Source organism: Ranitomeya variabilis, chromosome 1, assembly GCF_051348905.1.
Source record: "Ranitomeya variabilis isolate aRanVar5 chromosome 1, aRanVar5.hap1, whole genome shotgun sequence".
In the NCBI taxonomy this organism is placed as follows: Eukaryota; Metazoa; Chordata; class Amphibia; order Anura; family Dendrobatidae; genus Ranitomeya; species Ranitomeya variabilis.
Window position 1 is genome coordinate 394124658 of NC_135232.1, and position 15351 is coordinate 394140008.

General features: G+C 42.0%; 1 protein-coding gene across 3 annotated transcripts in view; it reads left to right on the forward strand.

Moving 5' to 3' along the window:
• The window catches only part of DMRT1 (doublesex and mab-3 related transcription factor 1), a 419177-nt gene that overhangs the window by 228568 nt on the left and 175258 nt on the right, over positions 1 to 15351 (forward strand). For all 3 annotated transcript variants that reach the window (XM_077249110.1, XM_077249111.1, XM_077249112.1), the window contains one exon: positions 7360 to 7643. In XM_077249110.1, the coding sequence (XP_077105225.1) occupies positions 7360 to 7643 (284 nt within the window). The remainder of the gene's footprint in view (positions 1 to 7359; positions 7644 to 15351) is intronic.

Sequence of the window (15351 nt, forward strand, 5' to 3'; positions counted from 1 at the left end):
TGGCTGCGTTTCAAAAAGAAGGAAAAATGTCCGCAGCAAAGCACAGGTCCGTCCGAAAGTCAAAGTTGACTGAGAGAGACCGTCGGACTCTAAAGCGAATTGTGAGAGAGGATCACAAGACCATGGCTCAGAAAATCACTGCTGAGCTCAATGAACATCAACAGAACCCAGTTTCCACGAAAACTGTTCGTCAGGAGCTGCACAAATCTGGATTCCACGGAAGAGCTACAATTAGAAAACCGCTGCTCTCAATGACAAATGTTTCCAAGCGTTTAGAGTGGTGTAGAAACCTCCAGAATTGGTCCCTCGAGCAGTGGAAACATGTGATATTCTCAGACGAATCATCGTTTACCCTATTTCCGACCTCCGGCCGAGTGTACGTTTGGAGCATTCCATCCAGACTGCCTTCTCCCTACCGTAAAACATGGTGGAGGTTCTGTGATGATCTGGGGTGCTATTTTGTGGAGATCCGCCAGGCCAATGATATCCCTTCATGGAAGAATTAACAGCCGAGATTATTTAGGCATTTTGGGCGACCAAGTGCATCCAATAGTTCAAGCACTGTTGCCGGAGGGGAATTCCATCTTTCAGGATGATAATGCACCAATTCATCCAGCTAGAATCGTTAAAGCATGACACTAGGAACATTCTAATGAAGTTGAGCATCTCATCTGGCCCCCACAATCCACAGACCTCAACATTATTAAGGATGTATTGTCTATTTTAGAGATTCAAGATAGACATCGATTTCAGCGGCCATCGTCGCTCAAACAACTGGAGGGTGTTTTAACTGCAGAATGGGCTAAAATTCCTTTGGAAACAATTCACACCTTGTATGAATCCATACCTCGGAGAATTGAGGCTGTAATCGCCGCAAAAGGTGGACCTACACCAGATTAAACTAACTTTTGTTGATGTTTACAGGTGTTTCCATTATTTTGTCCAACCCCTGTATATAGAATCCTATCAGTACCAACTGCCATCCTGTATCTCACTCATGTAAAAATCTGTCTTCACTGAATACAGATTTTACCCATAAATTGAGAATTTTGACAGTGAATGATCAGTCCAGGAAGAGAAAGAAGCAGATTTGTCTGATAAGATATATTACAAAGTTGCTTATTTTCATGTGTACTATTAATTTATGAAATAAAAGTTAAAATAATTGTTACACTTGTTTCTGTATATCCTGTTTTTTGTGTAATAAATGGAGCCATAGTCATACCCACAATGCACAGTTTGTATACCTGCCTTTTGCCAGGTATGAGGCAGACAAACAAAGTTTCTTCTGTTTTAAGTTTTGCTTGTAATTTGCTGCTACATGAAATTTAAGCTACCCTTTGCATGTCTTGAAGAAACCTTGGATAACTTCTCTGTGCTTACAGGTATATATTAGTTAAAATGTTTGCTTTTTAGTACAGTAAGCTTTCATACTCCGTGTAATAGTAACTGGGTCAGTATGGTTTTCTATTAACCCCTTTCTGACCTCGGACGGGATAGTACGTCCGAGGTCAGAAGCCCCGCTTTGATGCGGGCTCCGGCGGTGCGATCTGCCCGCGCCTATTAACTAGTTAAATGCCGCTGTCAAACGCAGACAGCAGCATTTAAACAGCGCTTCCGGCCGGGCGGCCGGAAATGAGCGCATCGCCGACCCCATCACATGATCGGAGGTCGGCGATGCTTCTACATTGTAACCATAGAGGTCCTTGAGACCTCAATGGTTACTGATCCACGGTAGCTGTGAGCGCCACCCTGTGGTCGGCGCTCACAGCACACCTGCTTTTCTGCTAAATAGCAACGAACATCAGATCGCTGCTATGTAGCAGAGCCGATCGCTTTGTGCCAGCTTCTAGCCTCCCATGGAGGCTATTGAAGCATGGCAAAAGTAAAAAAAAAAAGTAAAAAAAAATGTGAAAAAAATATAAAAGTTTGAATCACCCCCCTTTCGGCCCAATCAAAATAAATCAATAATAAAAAAAAAAAATCAAACCTACACATATTTGGTATCGCCGCGTTCAGAATCGCCCGATCTATCAATAAAAAAAGCATTAACCTGATCGCTAAACGGCGCAGCGAGAAATAATTAGAAACGCCAGAATTACGTTTTTTTGGTCGCCGCGACATTGCATTAAAATGCAATAACGGGCGATCAAAAGAACGTATGTGCACCAAAATGCTATCATTAAAAACGTCAGCTCGGCACGCAAAAAATAAGCCCTCAACCGACCCCAGATCATGAAAAATGGAGACGCTACGGGTATCGGAAAATGGCACTTCTTTTTTTTTTTTTTAGCAAAGTTTGGAATTTTTTTTCACCACTTAGATAAAAAATAACCTAGACATGTTAGGTGTCTATGAAGTCGTACTGACCTGGAGAATCACAATGGCAGGTCAGTTTTAGCATTTAGTGAACCTAGAAAAAAAGCCAAACAAAAAATAAGTGTGGGATTGCACTTTTTTTTGCAATTTCACCGCACTTGGAATTTTGTCCCGTTTTCTAGTACACGACATGGTAAAACCAATGATGTTGTTCAAAAGTACAACTCGTCCCGCAAAAAATAAGCCCTCACATGGCCAAATTGACGGAAAAATGAAAAAGTTATGGCTCTGGTAAGGAGGGGAGTGAAAAACGAACACAGAAAAACGGAAAATACCAAGGTCACAAAGGGGTTAAATCTATGTTTATGGCAGTGATTTGGAGCTTTGTATCGAGGGTCACTGTGCCACCAGAGTACTAGAGGATGGTTTGCTAGATGTACCGGTAGTATCCAACAAAATAATAGTCCCAAAAAGGATAAGAAAAAGTGCACTTCTTATAGCTCACATTTTATTGATTATATGTACAGTTAGTGCCATGTGCATGTGTTTTGTATAAATGGAGAGTTGGACCCTTGGAACTATCCCCTCAGTTTAGCAAAGGATCCCAAGACCATAACTGTCTGTATGACTGAAGAATGCAGTGGCATGTAAAAGGTTGGGCACCCTAAAAATGAAGAAATGAAATGTTCTCTAAAAGGGTTAAAGTTGTCACAATTCCTTTGTATTTTAGACAAAAAAATAAATACTGTATATATTAATTTTTTACATTTTAAAAATTACAAAAAGGAAAATGGGCTGATGCAAAAGTTTGGGCACCCTCCATGGTTAGTAGCACTCCCTTTTGCAAGTGTCACAGCTTGTAAACGCTTTTTATAGCCAGCCAAGAGTCTTTCAATTCTTGTTTGAGGGATTTTCATCCATTCTTCTATGGAAAATTCTTCCTGTTCTGTGAGATTCCTGGGTCGTCTTGCATGCACTGCTATTTTGAGTTCTAGCCACCGATTTTCAGTGCAGTTCCGATCAGGGAACTGTGAGGCCATTTTAAAGCCTTCAAGCTTACACTTTTTGAGGTAGTCTATTGTGGATTTTGACTTGTTTAAGATCATTATCCATTTGTAGAAGCTAACTTCCTTTCAACTTCAGCTTTTTTTACAGATAGCGTTATGTTTGCATCAAGAATTGGTTGAAATTTCATTGAATTCAAATGCACAGAGAAAAGCAACCCGCACTGCCCGCTTTCATGGATTGAGCTCCGGAGTGTGGACTGGTACGCTAATCAGCCTCTGATCTCGGGTGCATCGGCCAGAAAAAAACTTGCACAACAGTATAACAAAAGAAGAAATAATGGCCGCACTCACCGATCTCTTTGCAGGTAACTTTATTAGAAGTCCATCTTCACGGCACGGGGGTGTATATTACAGGACATGTGAGAGCCGAACGACGGCCGTTTCGCACCGACCAGGTGGTCGGTCGGTCGGTGCGAAACGGCCGTCGTTCGGCTCTCACATGTCCTGTAATATACACCCCCGTGCCGTGAAGATGGACTTCTAATAAAGTTACCTGCAAAGAGATCGGTGAGTGCGGCCATTATTTCTTCTTTTGTTATACTAATTTCATTGAATTCATTCTTCCCTCTACCCATGAAATGTTGTCCGTGCCATTGGCTGCTACAAACCCCAAAGCATATTCATCGGGGGAATTTCACTGTGGTGAATTTGAACTACGTTGAACTCACTTTTCACCAGACGGAGGTCAACGCAGTTCAACCCGGCTGGGAACTCAGCCTCATGACCGGAGGTAACCTCGATGAGGTCACCACTGGTCACTGATGCTGCGCTCACAGCAGCTTATTCATCAGTGGTTCTCAGCCTGACTGCCACATTTTGGCACTTTTCAATGTTGAAAACTAGTAATCCCCAGATATGGATTACGGCGAGGGACAGAGTGACAGACAGGTGAGGCATATTGCTGTTTTTTATTTTTGTTTTATTACAGGGAACGAGGGATTCAATGGAATGGGCGTTAGATGACTATAATTGTGTTTGCTATTTTTAGGCTATGTGCACACGTCAGGATTTTAGGCAGAAATTTCCTGAACAAAATCGGACTTTTTCCGCAGGAAATCTGCATGCGTTTTTCTTGCTTTTTTCTCGCAGTTTTTTCGCTGTTTTCTCTCAGTTTTTGTGTGGATTTTTCACGTTTTTTCCAAGAGCTTCAAAATGCAATAAATAACGGGAAATCCGCAAAAAATCTGCAAAATTAATCAACATGCGTATTTTTCCGTGATGCGTTTTTATCGCGTATAAAAAACGCAATATGTGTACAAAAATTGCGTAATGCATTAAAAATGATGGGATGCTTAATGTATGCGGTTTTTAAGCGTTTTTGCTGGGGAAAACCGCCAAAAAAACGCGCAAAAAAAACCGCAAAAAATTTGGAATGTGTGCACATAGCCTTAAATAAAAAGGGAAAAGTGTGTTTTGTTTTTATTTCAAATAAAGACTTCATCCTTGCTGTGTCTTTATTTACCATATAACTATAGGATTAGGGATGGATAGGTGTCTGATAGATAAATCAAGTAGGAAGAGCCGGGCAAAGCACCAGAATTGGCGCTTCTAATAGATGTGCCTTTTCTGGGCAGTTGCAGGCTGGGGTGGTTAATATCCATGGCCCCTTACCAGCCTGAGAATACCAGCCCCCGCTGTGAGCTTTAGCAAAACTGGTTATCAAAAATAGGGTGGGGGACCCCACAACATTTTTTAAAATGATTTATTTAAATAATAAAAAACTTCTGTCACAAGGTCCGGCACATGCTGTTTCCTTGATATACGGTTTGATAGTGTCCGGGGGGATGGGAGATGGGCCTCTCAGATGTACGATACAATGGCAAAAAGAATTGAACAGGGAGATTGCGCTTGAACTGTGGCTCAAGGCATTTACATCTGCACATAGGTTGTCGGTGTCTTGCAGAATCCAGGAGCTGAATTATAAGGTTATATAGGTTACATAGAATTAGTCCGACAATCCTGGACGTCTGCTGGAGATGCAATGGGACGGTGGGATCCATGCTGCATATATGGTGGAGCTGTTGTGGTGTCAGACCCCTCTGGAATGAAATATTTGCGCTGTATAATCACATTACTAATAAGCAAGTAGAGGCAACTCCAGAGATAGCTTTATTATCAATATTCCCGGGTTCTGTGTCCATGAAATATGGTAGTATATTCTTATTTTTGAATGCAATGCGTCAAATCATACCCAGACTTTGGAGATCCCCGGTTGCTCCGAGGCGGATTGACTGGGTGGAGGCGTTAGATGTCTTGTGCAGGATGGGGGAGATGAGGGCTTTTGATGACAGGTCGGGTGTCAGCTGGTATGCGGTGTGGCATCCGTGGATTCAATTTAAAGAGGCTCAACATTTACAACTCTGGATAACTCAAGGTACATTGCCCCGTCTCCTATAGTGGAAAATTTGCCAGGCCTTAGGTTACTGAAGTCCTATTACTATGCGTGTACTGATCTCCGTTCTTTTCTTTCTTTTTCTTAACTTTTTAACTTAACTTTAACTTTTTCTTTTACTCTTTATTCTCTTTTTCTTGCCCATTCGGCCCATTTTACCTCTTCTTATGATATATGCAATTAGAACATATATATTGTTGTAGGATCAATCTTGTTCTTCCCCTTCTTCCCCTTTTTCCCCTTCTTCCCCTTTTTCCCCTTTTTCCCCTTTTTCCCCTTCTTCCCCTTCTTCCCCTTCTTCCCCCGCCCACCAAATCGGACCCAGAGTGGCCTCAACTACCAAACCAGCGCCTGAGGGGCATCCAAGTGTGAAAGTCTTGCAGGGGCAGCCCGGGCACCATTCCAAAGCACTATCTGTAGTTCCTTCAGGAAATACCCATCTAGTTATTATTATTATTTATTGTTATAGCGCCATTTATTCCATGGAGCTTTACATGTGAGGAGGGTTATACATAATAAAAACAAGTACAATAATCTTAAACAATACAAGTCATAACTGGTACAGGAGGAGAGAGGACCCTGCCCGCGAAGGCTCACAATTTTCTTTATTAATGTGAATGGTTACAATTATAATGTTTGTGGAATATTACCTTTTTGCTCAATAAAAATATATTGAACAATAAATAATTAAAAAACAGCGTGGGCACCCCTCTTGATAACCAGCTATGCTAACGCAGGCAGCTGAGGGTTGCAGCCCCCCGCTGTCAGTTTTGCCTGGCTGGTTATAAAAAATACAGGGGAACCCGCGCTGTTTTTTTGTAATTATTTAGAGTGCAGGCGCCAGCTGAAGAACACTTCCATCAGCCACCGTCTGCTCTCATTGTTACTAGCGGCAGCAGGCTTTATCTGATGGGAGCAGTAACCCCATCAGCCCACGCCAGTGACCAGAGGCAACCTTTATACCTAGGATCACAGCTGCCGGCTCACACTGTCATTTGACAGCGTGGAAACTGCTGCTGTCTGACCGGCGATATTTACGGCTGATCAGAAGCAGTGTTTGCCACGCTGTCATGCACATAACAGCATGGCACACACTGGATGTTTGGGCCCCCCATTCAAGTGAACGGGGTTCGGGTCCAGGTACTGTTCTGGTACCCGAACCCGAATATTTTTTAAGTGTTTGGCCAGAACCAAACATCCAGGGGTCCACCCATCTCTAATGGTGACGTACTATCACGTACATGTGACCGCTGCAGTCAAACAAATGGCTGTATTAGAGCATTCTAAGCTCGTTTTTTTTTAAAAAAAACAGTTTTACCTGGCTTCACAATACCATTGGATAAAATGAGCAAGTGTATCGTATGAATAACTGATTCATATTAAATCTTTCATTCAAATTTTAAGAAAAAAACAACATTTCTATGTCATACAGGGAAGGTTATCATTTTCATTAGCTGCAGACCGGTTAATGCTTCATGTAAACAATTTTTACAATAGGTTTGTTACATGCTGTTAACATGTAATTTTTTTTTTGGTTTCGAATATTTCAAATGTTTAAAGCATTTTTCTTGTGTCTTCCAGAGAACAAGATGCTTGTTCAGGATATCCCTCCGGTTTCCAGCAGAGGGCATGTGGATAGCACTTCTGATTGTGTTGTGGATCCTCATTACTACAGTAGCTTCTATCAACCACCACTCTATCCTTATTACAACAATCTGTACAATTATAATCCCTACCAAATGACTGTGACTGCTGATTCCACAAGTGCTGGTGATTTGGGTGTCATAGGTGGAGCACCAATAAAAAACGCTTTTAGAAGCATTCCTACTGCTTATGTCCAGGCTCAATCAGGAAATCAATGGCAGGTAAAGGACAACAAATCCCCAAAACATTCTGTTGTATAAGGTTTTATTTTTTTTCTCATTTTAGAATTATAATTTTAATGGATCTCTGATCTCTGGTGTAATTGTTTCTTTAAGACCCTCCTGAGCTGCAAAATAGGAAAATTTCAGTGGTGGGTTAGTATAGGATCAGGATCATAGAAATTGAAGGCGTTGAGGATACAATTTTCCTTGTAAATATGAATTCCTTCGGAAGAGCATATGAGCAAAGAAAAGATGCAAATATCTTGCTAAAAAAGAGACCATTTTAATATTACATCACCACTAAAAAGGAGCACATAATGATAATAGACATTTTAACACCTTTTCGACATCGGGCATAAATGTACGCCGATGTCAGACTCCCCCTGTTTGGTGTGAGCTCTGGCGCTGAGTCCGTGCATTTCCGGGCACATGTCAGCTGATCTATACAGCTGATATATGCCCGCAACAGCCATAGGTGGAATCGCGATCCACCCACGGCTGTTAGCCCATTAAATGCCGCTGTCAAACTCTGACAGCAGCATTTAACTTGCGCTTCCGGCAAGCACGCCGGAAATCCCACCCATTGGTGACTCCCGTCACGTGACGGAAATCCCACCCATTGGTGACTCCCGTCACATGATTACGGGTCACCGATGGGTGGGCATGACAACCAGAGGTGTCCAGCAGACCTCTATGGTTGTCACTTCCGGATTGCTATGATCGCCTCCCGCTTGTCGTCGCTCATAGCAAGTGAGCATTTCTGCTACATACAGGCGATCTGATCATCACCTGTATATAGCAGAGCCGATCGGACAACTGCAGCTTTTAGTCTCCTATGGAGACTATTAAGCATGCCAAAAGTAAAAAAGAAATGTTTTTAAAAATAATAAGAAAGTATAAAAGTTCAAATCACCACCCTCTCACCCCATTCAAAATAAAGCAATAAAAAAAAATCAAACATACATATGATTGGTATTGCCGCGTTCTGAATCGCCCGATCTTTCAATATAAAAAAGAATTAACCTGATTGCTAAACGGCATAGCGAGAAAAAAAGTCAAAGCGCCAGAATTATGTTTTTTTGGTCACCGGTACATTACAATAAAATGCAATAATGGGTGATCAAAAGATCTTTTCTGCACCAAAATGGGATCAATAAAAACGTCAGCTCGGCGTGCAAAAAATAAGCCCTCACCCGATCCCAGATCACGAAAAATGGAGACGTTATGAGTGTCGGTAAATGGCGCAAATTTTTTTGTAAACAATTTTCACCACTTAGCTAAAAAAGAATCTAGATATGTTTAGTGTCGTTGGACTCGCAATGACCTGGAGAATCATAATTGCAGGTCAGTTTTAGCATTTAGTGAACTTGGTAAAAAAAAAAAAAACTGTGGAATTGCACTTTTTTTTTGCAATTTCATTGCACTTGGAATTTCCCCCCTCTTTTCTAGTACACGACATGGTAAAACCAATGGTGTCGTTCAAAAGTACGACTCGTCCCGCAAAAAACAAGCCCTCACATGGCCATATTGACCAAAAAATAAAAATGTTATGGCTCTCGGAGGAGGGGAGCAAAAAATGAAAATGCAAAACCAAAAATACCTTTGGTCGTTAAGGGGTTAAAAGGCTCACTGAAAATAGAACTATATACAGTATGTAACACACACGGTGGGGTAGTGCTTTCCTGTGGTAATTAGGTTTTCATTACATTGCTTATTTGTATCCTGTGAAAAGAAACTTTTTTGCAGCAGTTATATTATTAAAGGGAATTTGTCAGGCTTTTCATGCTGCCCATATTGCGGGCGCCATGAATTGCAGCCTTACTGTACGACCACAGCCAGGCATATTCTACATAAATATACTTTGAAGAGTTGGCCAGGGACCATAGCCGGAGACCAGACCAGTCTAGCACTGCCCCCAGTCGGCTTCTCCCAATGTAGGTGATTGACAGGTCTCTCTTTTTTTGCGTGGACATAAGGAGAGACCTGTCAACCATGTGCTGTGATGCAGAAGTAGCCTTGTCCCACCCTAGGATCCCCTTCTGGATCTTTAAAGTATATTTTGTCTGAAGCACCCAGCTCTTCAGAGTATATTATACCTTGTTGCGGTTGTGCAGCCAGGCTTCGATTCTTGCATTAGTCGATTCCCAGGTTCCCTTTAAAACTGGATGTAGTAGGGAACAAATGGTAGTGTCTATAAGTTATCTAGACATATTATATATGGTATTAAAGTGATGTTATTAAATACTGTATGTTAAGCTGTGTTCACTTTTGCTCCACACAACACCTCAGATTTGATGACAGACCCCATAATAAGGCAGCAGGGTCAGTCAGGTGATGATGGTATCCATCTTATGGATTGGGTATTATGTTGTGGTTTTTGTTGTGAAAGGAAATTATGTACACCTAACCTTAGACACATTTCCACACACTGTGGCTTGCATAGATTTACACCAATAATTTTATGTTGTTCATTGGTCCTTTTTTTTACATTCCTTCTCTTTAGGGCTCATTCAGACATTTGTTTTTCACGTACTATTTCTAACTGTGTTTTTCACAGATAAAACTCGTACCCATGATAGTCTGTGGGACAGTTCACATAGCTGATTTTTTTGTGTGGATCAAGTCGACCTTGCAAAGTCGCAGAGGCAAGTCCGATATTGATCCGAGTGTCGGATCAAAATTGTCAATCCAAGTCTATGGATACGTAAAACAATTGGACAGCACTCAGATGCCATCCAAGTGCTGTCTGATTTTTACAGACAGGTAGATTGGAAAAGGCATAGAAATGTTTTTTTTCTCAATAATGATACTCTGACCAAACTCAGATGACACTTGGATGAAGCTCTGATAAAACGCTGAATTCACTGATGAAACTAGGACCGTTTTTCTCATACATGAACGAGCCCTAACACTTATGTAGACTCTTGAGGTAAGCGTCAAAAGTGCAAAAATGCATAATAAATCCTGCACAAATTGGAATAGAACTGTGTTACAAGTCCACAATCTTATAAAAAAAAGCAGGCAAAGCAAAAGAGGTTAAATAGAAATTTAAAGGGGTTGTCTGACTTTATTTTATATTATTCCATTGACTTCTTGTGCATAAAAGTAACAAACACAGTTGTATTTACCAAGCACCATCTTTTTGCCACTGCCTTTGGTTTTGTTGACATGGTTACAGCTGTGAAGTCCCGTAAGCATCTTGTGACCACTGCAGGCAATCACTGGGCTCTACCGATGTATGTGGCACGGAGCCCACTGATTGGCTGCAGTGTTAGGCTTGTTTCACACGTCAGTGGCTCTGGTACGTGTGGTGACAGTTTCCTCACGTACTGGAGAGACTGACACACGTAGACACATTAAAATCAATGTGTCTCTGCAGATGTCAGTGATTTTTCGCGGACCGTGTGTCTGTGTGCAAAACACGGAGACATGTCTACGTTTCTCCGGCAGCATGGTCCGCAAAGCGTCCCGCACACGTTCACACGGAGAACAGTGTGCACTCTCCTCCGTGTGCACGTACTGCCGCAGGAGAAACAGCGCTACAGTAAGCGCTGTCCCTTGCTTTTGGTGCTGAAGCCGGCATTCATTCCTTCTCCCCAGCAGCGTTCGCCCCCATAGGGGTGGAGCCGCATATTCATCACTGTAATGAGCGGTACCACGTGACCGCTCATACAGGACAAGCTGCCGGCGCTGAGAGGCGGCATCTCGGGAGCTGGGTGAGTATTTTAATGCAAGCAGGCGGGCGCACAGGGGGTGGGAGGCGGTTGGTGACCCCGAACTTTATTTTAAACAAAAAAAAATTAAAAAAACCTTGTTTTTTCATTCCTTCTCTCCAGCGAACGCTGCTGGGGAGAAGGAATGAATGCCGGCTTCAGCACCAAAAGCAGGGGACAGCGCTTAACTCTAGCGCTGTCTCCTGCACGGTCCGTGTGGTCCTCAGTCGGCACACGGCTGCCGCATGTGTGCCACACTGATGTGCCACGTGAGCACACGGACACGGATAACTCCGGTACCGATTTCTCCGGTACCGGAATTATCTGGACGTGTGAGACTGGCCTTAACGTAATGTCACTGTCGCAACCATGTCAAGAATAGCAAAGGTAGCAGTGGGGAGGTTGCACTGGAGCAGCAATAGATCATTTTAGTTTAACTTGTTTTTATATACAAAAAGCTAATGGTATAAAAAAAACAGCTAAACCACGGATGTAAAGTGACCATAGTCCTGGTTAATTTAGAAGAACATTAATGAATACTGACAACTTTACCAAATAAACCTCCAAATGGAAAAATGAGGCAGTACTTAAATTACATACATTTTACTATAGACAGATTAATATTTGGTACATACATCACAAGGTATCTATAAAAGGGACTAAAAACGCCGATAGAGGATAAGGTAAGTATAAAAGCTATATATTAAAGGGGTTTTCGGCCTTCTGATAAGAATCTGTAGTTATTCTATTCTCACCCATTGATCCTTTTTTACTTCAGTTGCATGGAGTGCCTCCTCTCTACCCACAAGTCTCCTACCTTCGCCATAGTCCCCTGGGCACACTTGTGGCGCTTCCGTGGCAGTGGCATCCATGTTTGGCGTCGCTGCCTGCTCATGTGATTGCTTGCAGTATAAAAGTCTCCTGTTGGGTGAACTGTCGTCTCCATGTGAGGATTCACATGACTCCACCTAATGACGTGTCCCCAGGCCAATAACTAATTGTTAAAGGGGTTTTCTGGGGCTATTTAGTCTTTTCTCTTGTGGGTCTAAGAACTTAAAGGCTGGTAGTTACTAACCATCTACCTGTTGTGCCGAGTGCTGCTCTCTGTCAGCTCAGAGCGATTACAGACTGCTCCTGCTGGCGATTTTGTGGCTTCTAGTGACAGCACGTCAACAGAGCAGATGCTTCTCTTCCGCTCTGCTCTGTTGATAGAGCGTGACTGCCGATGTTATGCAGATTGACAGTCGACTTCCTGTTGCCTAACAATCATGCTCTGTCGAAGAGGAAGTGCTGCTCTGTTGAAGTGAAGCAGATGAATCACTGTCAGGAACGGTTTGTGATTAATCTGAGCCGGCATCGGGCACCACAGGCAGGTAGTTAGCAACTCTCTGCCTGTCAGTTCTTGGCCCAATAAGTAAAAATAAAATGGTCCCAGAAAACTGCTTTCTGAGTTTAATGGATCTGGCTATAAGAGTAAGACAAGTACAGTCCCCATATTAAGAAACATAAATTTTATTGAGATTACTTAAAAGAAAAAGGCAGTACAACAAGACAAGGTAGCTCAAAAGAAAAGGACAGGCAAGAATCCAGGCAAAATATGACTGCAGCTATAAGTACAAGTGGGTCATACAGTACATCTAATACTGTAGTAACAATTTATAGATGGGCTTAAATAGAGTAAGGTGCTTTTTATGTGGAATACATATTATAGTGGATGTTGGCAATATTGTTTGTACTAACCACACAGAACATATGAGTAGTAAGTCGACCTCACCAAAGATAAAGATAACAAGACATCATCAGAAGGGGCTCCGATGTTAACAAATCCTTTGCCAGGGGGCTTGTTTTGGGAGGTGGTAAGTGCTGGTATTTACACCATGTTCCAAATTATTATGCAAATGATATTTTTCTCAGATTTTCCTAAATGGTCGGTGCAAATGACAGTCAGTCTAATAAGTCATCACCCGTTAGAGTATACATCGAATATTATTGAAGAAACCTCCCAATGATAACAGTATAATCTCCAAAATGAATATAAACTCAAAATGCACTGTTCAAAATTATTAGGCACAGTAGAATTTCTAAACATTTGATATGTTTTAAAGAACTGAAAATGCTCATTTGTGGAATTTGCAGCATTAGGAGGTCACATTCACTGAATAAAAAAGCGATTTAACTCCAAAACATCCTAACAGGCCAAGTTACATGTTAACATAGGACCCCTTCTTTGATATCACCTTCACAATTCTTGCATCCATTGGGCTTGTGAGTTTTTGGAGAGTTTCTGCTTGTATTTCTTTGCATGAAGTCAGAATAGCCTCCCAGAGCTGCTGTTTTGATGTGAACTGCCTCCCACCCTCATAGATGTTTTGCTTGATGATACTCCAAAGGTTTTCTATAGGGTTGAGGTCAGCGGAAGATGGTGGCCACACCATGAGTTTATCTCCCTTTATGCCCATAGCATACAATGACTCGGAGGTATTCTTTGCAGCATGAGATGGTGCATTGTCATTCATGAAGATGATTTTGCTCCTGAAAGCACATTTCTTCTTTGTATACCATGGATGAAAGTTGTCAGTCAGAAACTATATACTTTACAGAGGTCATTTTCACACCTTCAGGAACCTTAAAGGGCCCTACCAGCTGTTTCCCCATGATTCCGGCCCAAAACATGACTCCTCCACCTCCTTGCTGATGTTGCAGCCTTGTTGGGACATGGTGGCCATCCACCAACCATCCACTACTCCATCCATCTGGACCATCCAGGGTTGCTCGACACTCATCAGTAAACAAGAATGTTTGGAAATTAGTCTTCATGTATGTCTGGGCCCACTGCAACCCTTTCTGCTTGTGAACACTGTTTAGGAGTGGCCAAACAGTAGGTTTATGCACCACAGCAAGCTTTTGAAGGATCGTAAGAGGTTCGAGGGACTCCAGAGGCACCAGCAGCTTCAAATATCTGTCTGCTGGTTTGTTATGGATTTTTAGCAGCTGCTCTCTTAATCCGATGAACTTGCCTGGCAGAAACCTTCCTCATTATGACTTTATCAGCATGAACACGTCTGTGCTCAGATTCAGCCACAAATCTCATAAAAGTACGATGATCACGCTTAAGTTTTCGGGACATATCTAATGTTTTCATCCCTTGACCAAGGCATTGCACTATTTGATGCTATTCGGCAGCAGAGAGATCCTTTTTCTTTCTCATGTTACTTGAAAACTGTGGCCTGCTTAGTAATATGGAACATCATTTTTAAGTAGTTTTCCTTTAATTAGAATCACCTGGAATACTAAACATGTGTTTAAGATTTATTTCAGTGATCCATTGAGCCCTGAGACACAATACCATCCACGAGCTTATTTGAAAAACAAAACAATTAAATCTTTATGACACTTAAATCCAATTTGTATAATAACTTGGAACACCGTGTATAGTTGGAGGAGCATCCAATTAGCATTTCATAGACTTGAAAGACATAGTGATATAGAAGATATTACCATATCAGATTCGCACCCGCCCACACTGTATTGGTTCATGCTGCGCCTTCATTACTTCCTGGGGAAACAGGAGTTCTGGTTCCAGTCTGTGGACCACATGCAATTTGCCAGCATAATAATGACAGAGCATCGGCAAATGTGCACTCGTCCCACCACATCGTACAGCCGTTAAGACCAGGATGGGTGATGATTGCGCGCTTGCACTGTGGACTAGTGATGTAAGACATGGACCACCTAATGAGAGAACTTGATAACAATCAGCAGACATTTTTAGTGTGCAATATCCATGGAACTATACATATCTATGGGTAAGTGTTGAGGTCTTGATGTATACTTAAAGTGACAAATAAAGAGATGCAGATGTGTATAGTAATATAATGCCTATATGAAAGCATTTGGTAACGCTAATACCCATAGACATCCACGCGCTTTCTGACTCTATTCTACCACTGGCATCCATATCCTCACTCCACGACACAGTGCTATTGCTTTCTACA